Below are 19,824 nucleotides of genomic sequence, written 5' to 3'. Positions count from 1 at the left end.
AGCTCTATACTTTAACCCATACTCCAGACATTGACATAGTTGATCATCTGCATGCTCACAAGCCCATAGCACTTAGGCGAGCTGTGTGGTGCCGCCTGCCGCATTTGGTAATTGAACATTCGAGATCCATTCCGAAAGGTCGGGTGGCTGCCGCTAAAAATCCACTGTGCCTAAACTTCAAGATTTGACCCGCTGAAATGGAAGCCGATGTGACCCTGTCCTGATCAAGCCGAGGCGCTAATCAAGCGCCCTGCGATACTATTTCACGTGGGGCCTGGCAGATTCACAAGGAATCGAGTACTCGTAGTCGACCTGTAAACAAAGTACTTATAGAAGAAAAAGGATGGTAAAGAAGTTGGCATGTAAGCTGGAAGTATGGAGACTCAGCAAATAAGACAGGCGGCCCATGTGAGATTCTTTTTGGAATTGGTTGCGGATAATACGAGTACTGTGAGTCTCGTAGAAGAGCGGATACCAATATCCTTTTTGTAATTTAAACCCACCAATTTCGAAATGTATAAGATAGTGTAAACCAATCACTCTACAATGTCTTTGCTTGGTCTCGACCTATTGGTTAAGTGTTGCCAACTATCGCATCTGGAACACTTGATCAAGAAGTATGAATTTATTCAATCTTTATAACCACAGTCTAAGAATCATACCTTGAACAAGATTGTTCAAGGTACTAAAAGTCTAACCTAGGATACCGTGCGTATGTCTCTATGAAGGGTTCCAGCGATTCAGGAAGAACTTTGCCAAAACTTATGCTTGTCTTCAGTTACGCTTAATCGTAGACCCCTGCATATGTTCCAGCTCCTCCTGTTGCTTCTCTTCCAGTGGTCTATTATCCCTGGTTGCATATAGCTCGGCATCTGAAGCTCCCTTCTCACCACCAAGTATATTTCCACTAACATTATCATTGTACATGAACGGCATTTTCATTTCGAAAACCTCGCGGATGGCAGTGTACTGGTGGTAGCCTAGGCGAGCAAGAGGAGCTGCTTTAAGAACATCAAACAGCTGCGTAGACCCAGGTTAGATTCGAACGCAAACACATGGAAGCATCGAGAAAGACGTACCCCATCGGCTGTAATATATTCTCCCTTTACATGAATGGCAACGACTCGGCCAACCACGATATCAGAATGCCCCACGAGAGAATCTCCCTGAATCCTGATAATGGAGTGGACTTTGCACTCCAGTTGGACTGGGGACTCTGCTACTCGAGGAGGTTTGACAACGCGACTTGGTACTTTTGTCACACCAGCAATGGGGAACTCATCATTCCAAGTCTCTAGAGCTGAGGCGTTCATTGCATCTCTGGTATCAAATCTGGTAGAGTATTAGCATAGCACCCGTGTATACCTACTGTTCTGTACTAACGTTGCCATATTCCAGACAAACTCTCCCGTCTGCCGCGCATTGACAACCGAATCCTTGCTTTCACGTTTATAGACCGATTGATGTCCCACAAACATGATTGTGGGAGGATCAAAGGAAACATTGGTGAATTGACTGAATGGCGCAAGGTTGTCCTGGCCACTGGAACTTGTGGTACTGATCCAACCTATTGGTCGAGGAATGACAAAGCTTTTAAAGGGATCATGAGGTAGACCGGACTTCTCGCCTTTAGGTGGCTCATAGAAGATATCAGGGTGGGTCATTTTGATGAGTTTGTTGTTCAACTGAAAATAGAAATGGAAAAGAAGATTAGTGTGGTAGAGTGCGTAGCTTTTGCTGGAGCTGCTGTTACTTTCTTATTGCTTGTGATTTACTGAGTGATTCAACAACACATTTCCTCTTACAACTACTCTACTTATATAACATGATATTGGCCATGGATGTTTTATGTAATGACCCCGAACAACTCTGGCCGAAGGAAGAGAGACCCTGGACGCTACGTCACTTCGGTGCCACCCTCAATGGTTGGATCATTAATTCGGTGGGATGCCTCGGCCCACAATAATCCTCGGCCCGCAGTTTAGAGTGAGAACTTTTGGGTGCTGTACTGACATCGGGCGTTGGTTTGTTCCAATTCGTGATGCTAACAAATGTGCCCTTTTTTTGATTACTGATATTGTTTTGTGCGATGGAATGTATCTTACAATTTCGTTGATTATCAATTACGTATGACGCATGAAGAGGCGGACTTGCTGTCTCTCATCCACCGCACCCTACGGAGAGACGGACTTGTTGATGGACCGATATAGGTGTATTACAGAAACGCACATTATATATAACGCCGTTAATTTGGCTGAGAGAGCTTTCATCTTCTTATATGTGTTTCTAACATCGTACCAATACATACATATAATTTTCCTCCTGCCTATATACCCTTCTAAATTATAAACCAACACATCTAATATTTTCAACTTTACTACACAATGTCCTCCCCAGCAACAACACGTATCGAAGATACTTTCACCAGCAAACGCGTAACCATTAAAACGACCCGCTCCTTCGATGAGGTAACTGCCCGCCTTTACAACTCCATTGGGACTCCTGCGGAGGCTGGCTGGCCTTCTATCGTCGCATACCTCCAAAGTCCTTCTCCCACAAAAGAGGGCTTCGTCGCAACCGCAAAGCAGTACATTGGTCCGGAACTCTTCATGTTGTTTTGGGAAATTGATCATAGCCTCTGGACGCCCTTGTATGGCATTGCCCCAGGTCAAAGGATTAAAAGAGTTGTTTTGGGAAACCCCATGAGTGCAGCGACAGTGCTGGCGCATGAGGCAAAAGCGGGACTGGCAGCGCCAGCGGAGATACTGATTCTCGAAGGAGCCGGGGGAGAAGGCACTGAAGTCATATTTCAGCTGTTTTCAAGCTTAGCGGCAGGCGTGGAGAAGAGTGAGGAGTTGGTAAAGGCGAGTTTAAATTTGGATGAAAAGGTTCAGCACTTGGTGGATCACATTACCTTATGAGGTATTACCTCTGTTCGTTGACGTGCCAAGGACGTTGAACGGCGGTTGTATTTTTGGCTGATAATCACCATATGCCTTTTTATTATATACGTCCGTTATAGTTCGGCTTCTCCCCTCGCTCCAGTTACAGCACACATGTGGATTTGATCAATTTCTCTTCTCCTGTTTAGCCTAGATCTCAGAATGAACTTTTTTTATCAGCATTGACTAAAGTCACTAGATAAACAGGCTGGTGATGCTCTGTACTACCGACATTCGAGAACATATTTCTTGTCCGTTCACAGAGGATACCATATTGATGAACTCGGTTTCAAGATTGAGAGAGCTGTTGACGCGAGATCTAAAGGACGTGAGAATCTTGTTTGCCAAGTCTATTCATTAACATATGCGTGAGGGATCAACATAATTGATTACCTTGCAAGCTCACAAGCCCATGATTCCACCACTTGAGGCGAGGTGCCCGACTGTGGCACTGCCTACCGCATTTAGTAATAGAATTTGAGATTCCCAAATGTGGCTCACGCTAAAATATCATGTCCATCGGTGCCGAGGCTTCAAGATTTGCCCCGTAAAAATATGATGTGACCCCTGCACTGATCAAACCGAGGTGCTAAAAAGCAGTGTCACTTCACGTCGGCTTGGCCGAGTTACAAAGAACCAAGTGGTAAACTTGTAACTAACTACTTACCCAATATTGGAGGGACAGGGAAGAAGTTGACAAAAACCCAGGAAGTTCGGAGCCTCAGCAGCAAAGACAGGCAGCTCCGGCTCTAACAAAAGAATCTATTGACCAAACTCGCAGACGAAGTGCAATCTTACCTCTGTGTGTGATATTATCGATCCTATCCGGAATACGCAAGGCTTGTATTTCTTAGCCTCTTAAAGTTTGAGATTATTTCCGCCAGCTATTTACTTGGCTTGGATTAACATAGAGCATTAGTTATATCGAATCTAGTATTTAGCTGTTATTACTATTACGGGCGTACAGGTATGTCGTTGGTATTGCCTCTGTTTTCTTTATCGTGGCGTGGTGACCATCCGCTTTGTTGAAACTAATGGCCAACTCCCTCTCCTTCCTAGATTTAGGTCCCGATTACTTTATAAGATAAAAATAAATACTTGTTCTTGATTTAAATAGATCCTCTGTTGACAATATCTTCCTTACAGAAGGTGGATAGAAGATTCAAGGTGTTGCCCGCGCCCTTTTTAAGCTTGAAAGCCAAACTCTGGCCGCTAAAGGTATTGTTATAGTTAATGGAGATGCGAATTATGTAGTATTTATCACGGCTACTGTCCAAGGTTCTTCTATTGTGTTTAGAAATACAGCAAGAAAGGATCTTAGCGATTTGTGATCGCCTCACCTAGACCTGGATATGTTCAGCTCTCGAGCAAAATTACGGGCCCTCCAGCTACGTTTGAGAAGGCCACAGTGGCGGAGCATGATAACCTTGCACCAGGCGGGTATAGTGAAGAGATTGCAGAGATGTATGCATACGCTCAAGATTTCGGCTATGACGGTGGAGATGCATCGATTATTTATGCTCAAGATGTAAGTACAAGTTACAATTCTGCTGAATGCGCCTACGATATATTTGATGACTGATAACGATTCAAAGCTAGACGCCGAGGTTCCAGTTACTCGAATTGATCGGTAAATTGAAAGCAAGCATTGTTCGTTACTTTTGCAATAGGATCGATATCTATGCAGCATCAAAAGCGATTATCTGATCGTTATAAACTATAATGGACTGAACTAAGAGTAACAAGAAACTGTTACAAGTATTACAACTGCTCTTGGCTGTTGATAGTGTTGAGCAACCAAATGTAATACAACTGCCGCGGAATTTGGGTTAAACGTCCACAATATAAATTAAGAAACTCCCAACAATGCCCGAGATGATCTCCCATATCAGATGGAGCTTTGGAGTCATAAATTTGGTCACTTTATCGCTTTTTAGCGACCCGGATGAAGGACTTTTCTTTGGTTAGTCGCAACGCTTCGCACGTAATCCCAACTTGCCCAGTTAGCCGCTGAGAAGCATGTCGAGCACGCGATGAACGCAGCGAAAAAGATCTTGAATGATAAGAAACGTGAGTACAGAAAAGACGAGAGTCAAAATTCCCTAACCATGGCAGTAAAAATCCGAGTTCAGCCAGGTTTCTTAACCATGCTCAGACTACATGTAATTGCTCCCATTTTCTCAACTGCATTTTATTACAGCAATAGGTATCCATGCACATTAGCGCTTCAATCACTAAAGTCTAGCGAGTTATCGACCATACCTGGACACACCGAGCTCATTTTTAACGACCTGGACAAAACGGCGACTTGATAAAAGCCGAAGCCGGCTATATCGGCAGAGGCCTTAAAGAGCGCAAATAATTTTTTTTTTCACTTCCACGTGTGCTAGCAGAATTTAGTTAGATACTGGCGATCGTGCTCATCCAGGTTATTGACGTTATACGAAAACAGTAGGGCCTTCTGGCTGAGCAAAGACGACAATACTACCTGGCAGAATTGAGTCGTATCTGAACCTACACATCTGGGTTAGTTGGGAGATTGACTTACCGCTCTTTGGACTCAACACGTACTTTATTCATCCATACAGCGGCAATTTATTTTATCCATTTTCTGTTTCACTCTCTCATTCTCATTGTGTTCTTCATTTGAAATCCTCCAGAGCCGTCATCGGAGGAGTTGACTAGGGCCTTTTAAACCCCGCGGAAACTACATGTTCATACATGTATCTCGTTCTTGTTCTCTCAATCTCCTAGAATAAGTTGGTTGTCGTGTGCCATCATGAATCGTCTCCAAATCGACAGTCACCGCTTACGCGAAACTGCTCATTGGCTTTACCATGAGTCTGGGCTTCGCTCTGTCAATATCACTGGCCGTGATGCATGGTTGATTATCCTGGCGCGAACATGTCGCATGTTTGCCTTTGGAGGAACGTCCCTCATCATGGCGCTCTTCTTTACTACCTTGGGCTTCAGTGACCCCCAGCTCGGACTCTTCATGTCATTAACGCTGGCCGGAGACACCGTACTCTCCTTTCTACTCACCTTTATGGCGGACAGTCTGGGTAGACGTCGCGTTTTCTTTGGTTCCGGCCTGCTAATGGCAGTTTCCGGGCTGGTGTTTCTCTATTTTGAGAATTTCTGGATCTTACTGCTCGCCGCCGTCATTGGTGTAATATCTGCCAGTGGAGGCGATTTTGGGCCATTCCGAGCTATCGAAGAGTCCGTGCTATCTCATCTAACGAATCCGCAGACACGCTCGGATGTGCTATCGTGGTATGTTGTGACATCGAATCTTGGATCCGCTGTTGGTATCGAAGTGGCTGGTCGAGTCATTGAAGAATTAAAAAGGCGCGACGGTTGGAGTGAGAGGCGCATATATCATGCTGTCTTTGCGGCCTATATCATCATGGGGGTCGTCAACATGGTATTTTCCTGCCTCATGACGGACAACTGCGAAATCACCGAGCCGACACTGTCAATAGACGAGGGAGCGCAAGTTACACAGGGACTTCTCAGCAACTCGGATGAAGAAGCAGAAGACGAGATTGTGCCACCCACCACAGAGTCGCCGGTGGAGCAGAAGAAGAGCCGGTTTGCAGAGATATCGTCGAAGACGCGGTCCGTCATGTACAAGCTCTGGTTCCTTCTTACCGTCGACTGCTTGGCGGATGGCATGGTTTCGTACACGCTGACCAATTACTATCTCGATCGCAAGTTTCATCTGCCCAAGTCACAACTTGGCGACTTGATGTCTACAAACTACATCCTTGGTAGTATATCTACTGTCTTTGCCGGTCCTCTATCGCGCCACTTGGGACTCGTCAACACAATGGTCTTCACCCACTTGCCGTCTTCGATGGCTGTGCTCCTCTTTCCAGTGCCACAAGGACTTGTCCTCACAGTGATACTTTTATTCATTCGAGGTGGTCTCAATAATATGGATCAAGCTCCCCGGGTGGCCCTCATCGCTGCAACGGTGAAGCCCGGAGAGCGAACAGCTGTCATGGGAATCACGAGCACATTGCGGACATTGGCCTCTCTCATGGGGCCGAGTATAACGGGTGCTCTTGCAGATTCGGACAAATTCTGGGTAGCATTCGTGGCTGCCGGCGCGCTCCGCGTAGCATATGACCTGGGGCTGTGGGCTATGTTTATCAATGTGAAGCTGCATGAGCACGAGGAGAGTGACCAAGATACGAGCAAGGCAAGGCGGGTAGCTGATGAAGAAGAGTCGACGGATTGATCAAGAGGAAGAGGGCCCTTGTGCATGCTCATGTCGAAGACATGAGGGTCAACTTTTCCAATTCTCGTAGATGACATAAAAAGGAGCTACTCTCTAGAAACAAATTTTTCAACATCCCAATTCATTATGACTTCGGCTCAGTTGAGTTTATGTAGTAAATGCCTACGTTGCGCAGAATTATTACACTGCTTTTAATACGCTCGCTTCATATTCTCAAAAAGTAATGTAAGCAGATGTTGAATCCAACTAGGTGGGTACATGTACATTCTCCATCCTCCACGAAACGAACCATTTTTTTAAGAAGTTTAACACATTTATATGTTAATACTCCCAAGATTTATATGAAATATCAACGCCGCGTGAGTACAGGCAAGCGATGATATTTCTTTTTTGTTGTCTTTTGCCACAACACAGGCATGCCGTTGCTTGTGACTGCGTCATGGCATGATGCTTTTTGCACGGCTGCCGTTTTGCATGTCCATGTAGTCGATGTGGCTGCTAACGTGTAAGTTGACGCAACTTCTCCCGTATTTGCATTTCCCAATCTGATAAAAGGAGCAGAGCTTGCGATCGTTTCCCATGGAATTGCTTGATTGGCTTGGTGGTGCCCATGCAACCACCGCCGTCGACTTTTCAGCAACGGTCGAAGCGGGACCGAGACGAGAAGAATTGGAAACAATTGTTTCGCCTAGCGGCATTGATAGGAACACGCCAGGAAGCTCCTCTATCTCCATTCCCAGTTTGAGATATTCCTTGTGGAATTTAACACTAGAAGAGTTGATGAGCGTGAATCTCTCTCTGTTGCCGATATACGTCGTCAGGTCGGAAATGTATCCAACATCATGACAGGCCGCGAAGTAGATGTGTTTGCACTGCGGGTTCTCTGCGTACAGGTTCAGCATTGCGCGCAGCTTAAAGTCGGCATTCTCTTTCCACTCGCCAGCATCAATAAAGTCAAAGAGGCCATATGACCTATTGAAGCTGGCGATGAAGGGGCTGAGGGAGCGCTTCTCGACGCCAACGAGACCTGCTCTGCTGAGCGCCTTTGATAGACCGGCAAGGTTCACCCAAACGCGCACCATGATTTGACAATGGTCAATGCCCTTCCTCTGGAGACTGGTGTTGATGGATTCGTGGAGTAGCTGCGCCGCAGTACGGCCGCCATCGATACCTTTGCTCACTAGGCTCTCATTGAAGACGTAGCCATCGCCGTCAATCAAGACGAGCACAAACGAGTTTCGCTCCACGCCTCTGGCAATTTGCTTGTACCTTTCCCGAGCGTCCCGCTCCTCCTCATAATCGCTCTGCAGGCGCTTGTAGCTCTCAATCAAGGCCGCGTACCGGTCTAATATTTCCGGAAGCGCATTGTCCTTGCGGAAGTTGGCGAGCTGCTGTGCTGCTCTTTCAAGTTCATCATCTTTGGGCGCCCCGGCCATGTTGTTTGAGCGGTGAGCTGTTCTGGACACTAACACGAGAGGTTAGGATAGCAGGTGGACTTGGTGCTATTTAAGGGCTTCCTTTCTCTTGAAAAGATTCCCACGCGTGTGCTCCTACAAGAGAATCTACCACGACTCCTTGATTCTCAGCAGTCTTGGTCAAATGAAATTCTGCTGCTTACCGGGCTTTGCGTGAAGTTGGTTGAAGAGATGAGATGGGATGGCGTGATACCCCGCCATCGAGGTTCAGTATTTACGTCAGATCGAAGGAACATGGAAAGTTCAATTATATGTGCACTGTGAGGCCAGTGTCCCCTCATTCACTTTACTGCTTTATAACTTCACTCTAGTCTCTCCGTTTGCGGATTTCTTCCTCTTCTGTTGACCCGCCAGGTGCTTTGATATTTGCTAACGGTCATGTTGCCGATACTTTGACAACTAGGCCGCACCGCTGCATTCCAGAACCAACGAAAACATTTCCCGGTAAACCAGGATTATGCGACTTTGCAATCTTTCTCACATTCCAAGACTCACATCGTCGTGGGGAACTCTGCTTATGTATATTAGGGATAGGTTGTTTACCATCTAACGTAGTGTAATTACTACCTAGAAAATTAAGTCTTATGGCTAATACCAACATGCGAAGCCGACGTTTTGAGAGAAAGAAAGATAAAATGGAGGACGAGTGCTACTACCCTGCTTAACCGGACGACCATGGCTATATATCCGGTAGCTTCTTGGAAGATACTCCGTACTGACCGGCGATCGCATTTTGATGCACACTGCTAACTGATATCTCTGGACGCTGTAGTGCTGCTGCCAGTGCTTCACCGACACTGTTCACATCTCATCGGTAAGTTTATCAACAACCGTCGGTCAAAGGCTTAGCATATGTACTCTTCCTCCTATGGTGGTAAATCTCATGGGCTGCTCTCTATCCCCAAGAACAACTGGTGCCTCTTTATTCTTTATCTCAAAACCGCCAAGTATCTTTCTGCCCATCGCTAACAAACAACATCTCAATTTATGATATAATCGATTGCCACTGCTGCTCAAGCGAACACGTAATTAAGGCAAAGAATGGTGTTTATTATCAGACCTGAGTTCCATCTCCCAGGTCAAACCTCCAGAATGTATACTTGCATGTACACATCCCAGCCTCGCCTACTCGAGCCAGTATTATTCCTCTTTCTCGATGCTTACAACTACTACTAGAAAAATTCCGTCCTCGGCAACTGATATAGACCAAATCTAATCACTCACATCCAGATTTTGAGGCTAGTTCGGATCCTCATAGTCCTGAGATGGCGGGATCAAGCCCGGAGAATATACAAGCTTCCTTGCAAGGTCTTGTGCATATGCGCACATTGTCATTGTCGGATTCCAACTTCCTGACGTGGGGAAAACCGCTCCACCCGTAACAAACTAAACGTACATTGTTACTTGAGGCTCGTAACGAGAAGTAATGGGTGTACTCACTACATTGGCAATCCCATGTGGTCGGTATAAGCTGTCCAACGAGCCACCTTTCTGCTTGCGTCCAACAAAAGCCGTGCTCGCCTCATGTACCACTCCGGGCGCACGAACCGACTCCGAGGAGGGTTTTCTTGCGACCCATGTATTAGGTTTGTCGTCCCAGTATTCAATAGCTTTCGGTTGATTGCCAGAAAGGGCTTCAGTTGTCTGGTAGATTGCCTCGTCCATAGTATCCCACATCTTTTTATCATTCGGGCACAATGTATACTGTACGATGACATTGGATGCAGGATCATGTGTGTTGTTCAGTTTGACACAATTCTTCCTATTGCCTTCATCCAACTCACCCAATCCCGAGCAGACTGTCATTTCATATCAGTATAACTGCTAATAAAAAGATTGCAGGTAACTATACGTTCTTACCAAACACAATATGCTTCTCGGAGCCCTTGAGCTGCCCATCCGTGGCGGCTGCGGCATAGTCAGGACATTCCCGCCCTGCGTCCTCGGCGTCAGCCTCTGGATTGGGACTATGAATTGCAGAAATTCCAATATGGTACTGGCGATGTGTATTCGGATCGTTTCCAGCAAGATATGTGCAAGCAAGCTGGAGTGAATTCTTGTCATCCCAATGGATAGCTTCACGTGGAATACGTGCTGTAATGTTTGTCCGGACATGACCTGACAGGCGTTTGCCAACATTGCCATTCGAGGGGCGACACTCCTCGAATGAGGTGAGAAGTAATGTGGCATTAGGAACGGCCTATGATGGGGGTCAATATTTCACTTTTTTATCACTTTAATGGGGGTAGTGTCCAAGCAACTTACTCCAGCACATAAGACTACTTTTATATCATCGTTAGTCCATGAGAGCAAACCCCGATTTGTTTCGATGGCTCGGGCGACTCCCTTGTCGTTCTTCTGAAGTCCGGTGACGGTACAATTGATCATTAGCTCTAACGGCCGTCCTTCTCCCTTCTCAGCAAGCTTGCGCTGCTTTTCATGCAGCCCAATTAGTGGACCAGCAACGGAAAACTTGTTGAAGCGCAGAGTGGATGTGTGCGACTTAGGACCAACAGCTAAAGGAGCTGGCTCGACAGAATCAGCAGAGGGAATTTGACTAGTCTCTTCTTAAGGAGGTCATCAATAGCGTTCTGCATTTCGCGGTAAATGCCGTCTCTTATTTTGTCAGCTGGTATCTCGTTAAGCAACTTCTCAGCAGCATGTCAGAAACCGTCCTGCTTGGACGCATCGATCATGGAGTTTGGAAATTCCCTCATTAAGTCTTCGGGGATATTTTGAAAGTGGGTTGGAAGCCAAAAGTCTATTAACAGTCAGTATCAACGACGTTTCGGGACGTATTTGGTAACACATACCACCTCGTTCAAGGCATAAAGTTCGCTTCTTCTCATCATGCTTCAGCACCTCATCAATGAAGGTAAGTGCGGTGAAACCGGATCCAATCACAATCTAGTCAAACTTACCATGGGAAACTATATTGTCCTAAGTATTGTCACTATAGTTGGGATCTAAACAATATACCGAAACCTTGTCCATAATATATTATAATAAATCTGTTTATTATAATTAAATGGGGTAACAGAACGTTGAGCTAAAGTATGAGTTTAGTTTTTAAAGAAAATTATATTAATTTAACTCAAGTGAGAATGGTGACATGAGTAGCTAAAAGAAAATTTTCCGCCTTAAGCTGCTATCACGCTGGAACGCGGCCATGGTCAAGAGAGCCAGTCATATTAAGGGAGTTCACCCCATGTACATTCTTTTGTCTACATGATTCTGTCACCAACCGTGCACGTAGGGGGGGAAACTCTTGTATTGGCTGTTGGTGGTGTCAGTACATTCCTTTCTGAAGTGCGCTTTGTACCTAAATAAGGCAGTTTTTTTGGTATAAATACAGATTGATGGACTCTCGTGTTCGTAGACATTTGGCGACTATGAAGTGTTTGTCCCATTGACGTTAATCTGAAGACCAGAACTTTTCGACTCTCTGAAAGGCAAAAATGACGGACATAGAGTTGGATCCAGTACAATCACCGATAACGACGGAGAAGTCAGAGAAAGCGCAGGATAATGAGGCCATTTCACTGATGCGGAACATGAGGAATCTTACGAATATTCATCATTCTCTATGGCATTGCGCGCCTATCTCACGTACTTGCTCGGCTTCGCCATGATCTTATCAGCTTTGACGGCAACAATCTGCTTCCCCCTTATCCCCATTCTCAGCACCCAGCTGCGCGTTTCTATCCAGGCTATCAACCTCACGGTGACCGTCTACGCTATCGCACAGGCCCTTTCGCCGGCATTCTTTTCCTCTCTGGCAGACAGTTTCGGCCGCCGCCCCGGGTTATTGTGTTTTGTGACGCTCTACGCAATCCCCAGCCTCGGCCTTGCTCTCAATCGCACGAGTTATCCGGCCCTGTTAGCACTGCGTGCCCTCCAGAGCATTAGCGGCTCCTCCATAACTTCAGTTTCCTACGGTATCGTCGCCGATGTTGCTCCTGTTGCCGAACGCGGGAGTATGCTTGGCCCTATGCTGTCGACATGCAACGGCATCTCCACCGTCGGGCCAGTCATCGGTGGTGCCGTTGCTCTGAGTACCGGAGGTGTGAGACGGGTTTTTCTTGCTCTGTTTATTGTCGCAGCTGTGTGCGTGGTTCTGGTCGGATTTACATTGCCCGAGACTGCGCGAACTGTTGTTGGGAACGGCAGCGTGCCAGCCGTGGGAATTTGGCGGACGTGGTGGTCAATACTCCGGAAGAAGAGGCCTCAAAGAGAAGACGGGCATGGTGAGTCCCATCCGAGCAAGGAAACGTGATCCTGGCGATTTGTCAACACTTTCGCTGCATTTCGTGTCATTCTTTACAGAGATGCCACGGCTGTGCTTTGGATGATGGCTTCGTCATACTCTGTATACTATACATGTACATTCCAAGTTGCAATTCCGGTCATCTTCGCCAAAATTTACGAGTATAACGATTTCGAAATCGGTCTCGTCTTATCACCCGGATCGGCAGGACTGACAATTGGGGGGATAATCGCCAGAAAGCTTGTGGACAGAAATTACGCCATTACTGCGAGAAATCATAATGTCGATCCTGAGGAGAAGAAGGCGAAACTCCAAATCGACTTCCCCATAGAGGCCGCTAGATATAGGAATTGCTTTGTCTTTATCCTGATCGAGGTGCTTCTAGTCATTGGCTACAGCTGGGCGATCTACTTCTGTGTACATCCCGCCGCGCCCATTGTTCTTCAATTTTTCATCTGTGGTACATCAACCTTGTTAAGTCACACTGCCAGTGCACTGCTTGTGGACATATTCCCCGAGATGTCCAGCACGGCCTATGCCTCAGGACAGATCATGAGGTGCGGACTGAGTGTAACTTCACCTGCTGTTATGCAGCCGCTCATCAATGCTGTGGGATACGGCTGGTACTTTACGATGTTTTCCCTTTTTATTGGAACAACAGGTGCCGGTTCAGTTTTAATCCGCCGTCTGAAAGGAATGAAGTGGCGGCAGAACAGAGTCTTACAACGAGACGCCTAGTTCATACAAACGATATGAAGAAAGCTTTGCCAAATGATCTATAGCATCATCAATGCGGTTCTCAAAACTTGGTGTTGAAAATAGGGGCACCGACTTAGTAGAAGTACCGGTACTTGGTTGAACAGGGGCAGTCCGGCCACCAGGCATAGGTAGGAGGCCTGACCAGGCAAGACTAGATGAACAGACTAAGGCCAATTGGCAAACATTTCAACACTTGGGAATATAAAATATATGGGGATGATATCGATATGGCCAACCACTCCTGCCCATAGGATTGCGTATTATACATCAAATCGCCACTACGTCTAACAAACAAGCTGCGCCATAGCTTATATCCCCCTTGACGCCCCCCAAACCAACTTTCGGATCCTCTATGCAAATGTCTCTATTACTACCTAGACAAAAAGAAAAAGGAGAAAGAAAGAAAGACGTTGGTACTCATAAACATCATTTCTTGAACCTAAGTTCAAATGTTTACAGTATATTTCATTTACGTTGCACACAAAGTAGCTCAATATCATCAATTCGCATCCTTTCAAACTTTTTAATTCCGTAAACAAGCATGCGAATAGGTCACATAATTGCCACATAATCTCGAGCTCTAGCAGAAAGTGCCTAATATCGTGACATAGATCTACAAAGAAACGCACTATTGAAGGCCTATCCAGCATCGTACTTCCCAAACGATCGCAAAGTATTAAATAAAAAAAATTAGGTCTATTGTATTGATCCTTAATTCCTTATATCTATATTTCTATTACTGAATTGCTTACGTTGGACACCATTAAATGCTGCTCTCCAACAACTTACATGCCATCTCCACCTGGCTCGATGTGTGGGCAGCCTGTGTTGATAGTCAGCAATGTCCGTGGACAAGATACGAAACTTGTAGTGAATAGCATAGAGTCTCTCTACTCACAAAAACGTCATCAAAAACTTCGAAATGGTTGCAATTGACATCAAGAACCGGAATGCGTTGGCTAGTCAAGTTCTCCCACTCGCCGTTCGACTGGTCCCTCGATTCAGAGTTACCAAGAAACGGGTACTCTACGCCACACAGACTCATAGTGTCCATATTCCTTGCACACTTGATTATCACGCAAGGAACGTCGCCATGTGGATTTCTCTTCGGGTTATAGCATTGTAGCATGTCTGCGTGACGCCGAAACTGGCTTTCAATGCTGGCGCGGGCTCTCATGGCTACCTCTGAGTTTGCTGAGACCCTATTGCTGTTGAAGCTGCCATTTCTCCGCTGATTTAATATGTAGGATATGATTTGGCGAGGAAGCGCTTCATGGCTTTTTGGGACAGGCGAGTCGACCAAGATGACTCCTTTTACCCTGATGCCTTGGTGCAGGAGCTGGTGGGAGACTTCGAACGCCAAGACTCCGCCAAAGGACCAGCCTGTGGGGAAAAGACTTCAATTAACTCATGTCTAGTATGTTGCGCATGCTATTGACTTACCGCCTAGGATGATATCAGACCTTGCTCCAAGATCTGTAGACTTGATGTAATAGGATGCTAGCTCTTCCATTGTCCGAGCACCAGTATTTCGAGGCACAAATGACGGAAAGCTCAAATTGCTGATTCCGTATACATCACGATTCATATTATCCAGCCGAGCGTACATTTTTGACAAGCCGCTTCCGTCATGAAACATGTACAAGCTGGCACTCCCTGTTGGATCATGATACAGAAGTGTGGATGGGCAGGTTGCTTTCTCTTCCGTGTCGGCAACTGGTTCCTCAATGATGGAGCCTTGATCCTCAGGAGTCGAGAATGGAGTGCCCATCTCATCACTGCTTTCTGGGATACTTGATGGAGGCTTACCGGAAGTGACGTATGCCTTGCATAAATCCTCCAGTTGCTGGTACGTCAACTCTGCGATATCTCCATGTCCATGATCAATATATATGTTCAATCTTGTGCGGAGAGCATCTGCCAGTTCAATTGTCATGAGCGAATCGACACCAAGGAAGCAGAGCCTGTGACCCATCTCTGCAGTTGGATCTAAGCCGCAGACATCCATGAAAACTGACTTGACGGTCGTGGCCAGATTATCTTGGCCGTTGGGCGCGCTGGCTACCCGTTCATCGTAAGATGAGACCACTGGCGACAGTTTTGTGTACTGCATTGGCGTTGCTTCAGTTGATGTTACCCCTGTTTCTGAAGCCTCAGCAATGGCAGTGATAAGGTCCTCGATAGTCTTGCAATCTTCTACATGAAACTTAGAGAAATCTGTTCTGCTAATTTTTTTGCAAAGAGTATCAATGAGCTCAATAAGTAGAAGACTGTCTATGCCGAGCTCCTCTAGAGATTTGGAAGAGGGAGGATCATGATCAAGGCCGCAGACATCATAAATGATGGAAACGATGGCGCTACGGACATGCATTTCCTCGCCTGTGTTGCTTTGAATGACGCTTTCTGGCATGCTTACATTCTTCTCGCGTAGTGTTGGCTTGGGTACGGATGCTGGTGTTGCCGGCCTACCACTCGGAACTGTTGTCGTGGAACGAGCCAGAATGGTCTTGAACGACTGGAGATTGATCTTTTTGAAGCACATGCCTTCGACATAAGCAATGAGGTTACCTTGAGGATCCAATGCGTAGGCATCTGCAATGAAAGACTTGCCAATGTCTCCGATACAACAGTATACCTGCAGATCTTTGCCATAAATCTTCGACATAACGATGCTTACCATGGCATGCTCGAGACTAATACAGATGCAGGCCATATCTGGCGAAACGTGTGTGTTCGCGATAAACCCTGATGTATGCAACAAGTATCCAAAATGCAGGCGTTGTGAGGAAACGACCACCAGATTCTGACTGCAGGGGCTCCAATACAAACGTTCCGTGACCTTCTAGACCTGAGTCGCTGATTGAGAGATGCCGCAGGGTAAGGTAGGGCTCTTTACATTCGATCACACGGGGGAAAAGCATGCTGCAAATAGTTCTCGTAGAAAAAGTCTGCATGAACTGCCCGGATAAAGCAGCGAAAGAGCGCTTCAGTCGTTCCACTTGGACCGTCTTTCGACAGAGAAGATCAGTGGTGACTTGGGAAGACGTGTGGTGGCTTCGAAGTTGCCCACCGCAATAAGCTCGTTCTGTCTTGGATGTACAAGTGAACTCCCAATCATTGTCAAATAACCCGGTGTCAAGCTGAGTTTCTATCCCATCTGTATGTTGGATCTGCTCAGTGAGAACAAAAGGGTGCTCAAAAGAAACCTTGTCAAAAACGCAAATATCCTCGCCCTTGTCCAAAGCGCGTTGGTGTGCAGCGGCTTGAAGTACAATTTCCATATAGATGGAAGCTGGACAGAGATGAGACCCGCCAACTGTATGGGCTTTGACGAAGCGACTAATTTGCTTCACTGTCGTTGTGAACCTTGCTTCCGTAGAGGTGGCGGGACCGTGGTGCTGTGGAAGTAGAGATAGAAGAGCATAATTTGGCACCTGAAGTTGCTCTGCTTTACCACACTCACAGGCTCCCCAAGTAATAGTCCGCGGAAACTTATAGGGTATGAAATACGTGGACTTATTAAGAGCGTAACGTGGAAGAGATGTGAGAAACTTGGCAGAGGTACCGTGGTAGACGACTCGCCAGTCGATGGGATACTGGATTTGGGAGAGCTTTTGAAGAGCTGGGTCGAGCGTTGTCCACGTGCCTTGAGTTGGTCGGAGGGAAGGGAGAAAGGTAAGAGACCGATTGTTCAACCCGGCCTTGAACATCGATTCAGCTGTTTCGATTAGTATACCAGATCAAATTGTTAGCCCGTCAGTATTAAAAACTTACTGGATCCAGATGGGCCAATTTCCAGGATTGTGAGAGGGTCATCAACAGACCAATGCTCCATATCCGACACGAGACTCGAAAATTTGACCGGGCTCCTTGCATGGCGGACAAAGTAATCTGAGCTGATGGGCGTCTCTGAATCCAACAGTCGACCGAGCAAACTCGAGCCGACGGGTATTTGAGGCGCCTTTGCTCTCGTCCCTGCAGAAGCCTTGGCCAGTTCCTCCAAGATTGGATCCAAGAAAGACGAGTGGAATCCGTAGGGAACTTGCAGAACTTTGTGCTTGGTGCCCTCACGCTTGCAGTATGAGGCAAATGCGGCAAGCGATGCTGCCGGACCACTCAGAACAATGTCCTGTGGACTGTTATAGCAAGCAATGGTGACATCTTGGTATGCAATAGGGTCGCCAGATAGAACCTTTGTTGCAATTGAGGCCAGCATTCTACATGCCAGCATGCTGCTTGCTAATGCGGCGCACTTTTGCACCATGATTTGCGCACGAGTTGCGACGAGGAGAAGTGCTTCCTTTACGCTTGATACGCCTGAAATAGCAAATGCAGCGTATTCGCCAATGCTTTGTTTTGGTGCTTTTTGTTAGAACTCGAAGTCATAGCTGTCTGTCTCGGAAGTTTCAATGGCCTAGCTGTGGCCAATAATAAGATCTGGCATGATTCCCCAGCTCATCCAAAGCTTTGCCAAAGCATACTGCAGGACGCAACAGGCACATTGCGAAACAACAACATCCTCCTACACAACACCTGACTTGCTGGTTGCGACTGAATTGTTGCTGAGAAAGGTTATGACTGGAGCGAAGCCATGATTGGAGAGAATCTTGTCGCAGTCAAGGACTGTCTTGCGAAAATCCGGTACTGTCGAGAGGAGGCCTGCACCCATGCCCATGTGCACGTCGCCTTGACCTGAGAAGGAGAATATTAGTTTTTTAGAGCCTTCGGGACATGTAGTTGTATCGTCTAGATTTATTTTGGAAAGCTATTGGAGTAGATCTGCGCAGAGATTGGATGGCGAATAACGCTGCCTCCTCGCATTGGTCGAGTAACACACATCTGCCAGAGTAATCCCGTCGTTGTTGGCAAGATATGAAATATACTTGGAAATCATTGCGCCCAATGTCTGATTATTCTTTGCCGAGAGGTTCAGTACATGATGGCTGCGTGGAAGTTGTGATGTGCCATTCGACTGGCTTGCTCTCCCCTTGTCGTCTTGTACTCTTCCAGAACAAGGGCCACGTTTGACCCAGATGCACCAAAATCGCTGATCAAGGCACGCCGAGCGAGTTGTCCAGGAGCTGGGTTCCAATCTTCCCGCCACGTTGGGACACGCAACCTACCGCTCGACATGAGATCGCGCAGCCGAGCTATCACTTCTTGATGGGATGCCTGTGGAAGAAGCGTTTTATTCTCCATCATTAGCAGAAGTTTTACAAGACCGGCAACTCCAGAAGCAGCCTCAGAATGCCCAATATTTCCTTTGACTGAGCTGAGATGAAGTGGGTTGTCTGATGACCGTTTGCTGCCAAAAACGGCCGCGAGGCTCGACACCTCGGCATAGTCGCCCGCCTGCGTGCCGGTTCCGTGGGCTTCCACAACATTGATGCTGTCTGGTGTGACACGGCTCTTCTTGATGACACTGCGGAAGAGCGCTTCTTGTGTTGCTGCGTGAGAGTGCGTTATGGACTTTGCTGTTCCGCACTGGTTCACGTCAATGCCGCGAATGACGCCGTATATGTGATCACCTTCGGCAACGGCGTCGGCGAGTCGCTTGACAACGACTCCTCCACAGCCCTCACCGCGGCAGTATCCGTCTACACTCTTGCAAAGGGTTTGCATTGACCGGTGGCTTTCTGTTATAGCCTATACTAAAAAGATATTCAGACTTAGAATACCCTTGCCCTCTCCCTTCTCTCTTATATTCTATACCTTATTATATAAGGCTTTATTATATACTACTATTCCTAAGTGTTAGGAAATGAATATAAATTCTTTTATTCTAAATTCTCTTTTTTATAAAAATAAATATAAATTCTACTATTTTAAATCCTCTTCTTTATTATTAATTAAGGCCTCCTTTATATATTCAAGGGCGTTATATATTAGGTTATTTACTAAGCTAAACACTATTTTCTTCTTATTAAAAGCTTTAGATTATATATTAGAAGTCCCCTTTTTCCTAAATCTAAAGTGGCTAATATATTATCTCTTAATTATAAAATTAATTACTAGGAGTTATAATAGAAATAAAGGGTTATTTAATAAGGCAGCTTAGGGAGCAGTTGTTAGTATATTCCTTAGTATATAAAGAGATAGTCTTCTGGGGCAGAGGCTTATATTTAATAGCGTTATTTA

The 19,824-nt window shown here is 46.2% G+C and overlaps 8 protein-coding genes across 8 annotated transcripts; 3 read left to right on the top strand and 5 right to left on the bottom strand.

The window, feature by feature from the left end:
* Nucleotides 1–774: 774 nt before the first annotated feature.
* Triagg1_10748 (uncharacterized protein) lies at nt 775–1,664 on the bottom strand (the record flags this gene model as incomplete). Its single annotated transcript, XM_062894854.1, has 3 exons — nt 775–1,020; nt 1,080–1,332; nt 1,384–1,664. 3 exons carry the CDS (start codon nt 1,662–1,664, stop codon nt 775–777), a joined length of 780 nt encoding a protein of 259 aa, XP_062750291.1.
* A 720-nt stretch (nt 1,665–2,384) lies between these two features.
* Nucleotides 2,385–2,921, top strand: Triagg1_10747 (uncharacterized protein; the record flags this gene model as incomplete). Its single annotated transcript, XM_062894853.1, has 1 exon — nt 2,385–2,921. The coding sequence occupies one exon, from the start codon at nt 2,385–2,387 to the stop codon at nt 2,919–2,921; it is 537 nt and encodes a 178-aa protein (XP_062750290.1).
* Nucleotides 2,922–5,721: 2,800 nt separating this feature from the next.
* Nucleotides 5,722–7,185, top strand: Triagg1_10746 (uncharacterized protein; the record flags this gene model as incomplete). Its single annotated transcript, XM_062894851.1, has 1 exon — nt 5,722–7,185. One exon carries the CDS (start codon nt 5,722–5,724, stop codon nt 7,183–7,185), a length of 1,464 nt encoding a protein of 487 aa, XP_062750289.1.
* Nucleotides 7,186–7,622: 437 nt separating this feature from the next.
* Triagg1_10745 (uncharacterized protein) lies at nt 7,623–8,621 on the bottom strand (the record flags this gene model as incomplete). Its single annotated transcript, XM_062894850.1, has 1 exon — nt 7,623–8,621. The coding sequence occupies one exon, from the start codon at nt 8,619–8,621 to the stop codon at nt 7,623–7,625; it is 999 nt and encodes a 332-aa protein (XP_062750288.1).
* Nucleotides 8,622–9,899: 1,278 nt separating this feature from the next.
* Triagg1_10744 (uncharacterized protein) lies at nt 9,900–11,654 on the bottom strand (the record flags this gene model as incomplete). The annotated part of the gene is made up of 7 exons (XM_062894849.1): nt 9,900–10,046; nt 10,101–10,459; nt 10,521–10,860; nt 10,926–11,227; nt 11,332–11,421; nt 11,474–11,567; nt 11,640–11,654. 7 exons carry the CDS (start codon nt 11,652–11,654, stop codon nt 9,900–9,902), a joined length of 1,347 nt encoding a protein of 448 aa, XP_062750287.1.
* Nucleotides 11,655–12,246: 592 nt separating this feature from the next.
* On the top strand, nt 12,247–13,665 carry Triagg1_10743 (uncharacterized protein; the record flags this gene model as incomplete). The annotated part of the gene is made up of 2 exons (XM_062894848.1): nt 12,247–12,907; nt 13,055–13,665. The coding sequence occupies 2 exons, from the start codon at nt 12,247–12,249 to the stop codon at nt 13,663–13,665; spliced, it is 1,272 nt and encodes a 423-aa protein (XP_062750286.1).
* A 784-nt stretch (nt 13,666–14,449) lies between these two features.
* On the bottom strand, nt 14,450–17,950 carry Triagg1_10742 (uncharacterized protein; the record flags this gene model as incomplete). Its single annotated transcript, XM_062894847.1, has 5 exons — nt 14,450–14,509; nt 14,585–15,069; nt 15,130–16,431; nt 16,478–17,404; nt 17,461–17,950. 5 exons carry the CDS (start codon nt 17,948–17,950, stop codon nt 14,450–14,452), a joined length of 3,264 nt encoding a protein of 1,087 aa, XP_062750285.1.
* Nucleotides 17,951–18,615: 665 nt separating this feature from the next.
* On the bottom strand, nt 18,616–19,308 carry Triagg1_10741 (uncharacterized protein; the record flags this gene model as incomplete). Its single annotated transcript, XM_062894846.1, has 1 exon — nt 18,616–19,308. One exon carries the CDS (start codon nt 19,306–19,308, stop codon nt 18,616–18,618), a length of 693 nt encoding a protein of 230 aa, XP_062750284.1.
* Between the last annotated feature and the right edge of the window lie 516 nt (nt 19,309–19,824).

Source organism: Trichoderma aggressivum (genome assembly GCF_033847375.1).
Source record: "Trichoderma aggressivum f. europaeum strain CBS 100526 chromosome Unknown scaffold_084, whole genome shotgun sequence".
NCBI classification, from domain to species: Eukaryota; Fungi; Ascomycota; class Sordariomycetes; order Hypocreales; family Hypocreaceae; genus Trichoderma; species Trichoderma aggressivum.
This window is presented reverse-complemented; position numbering and strand designations above follow the sequence as displayed.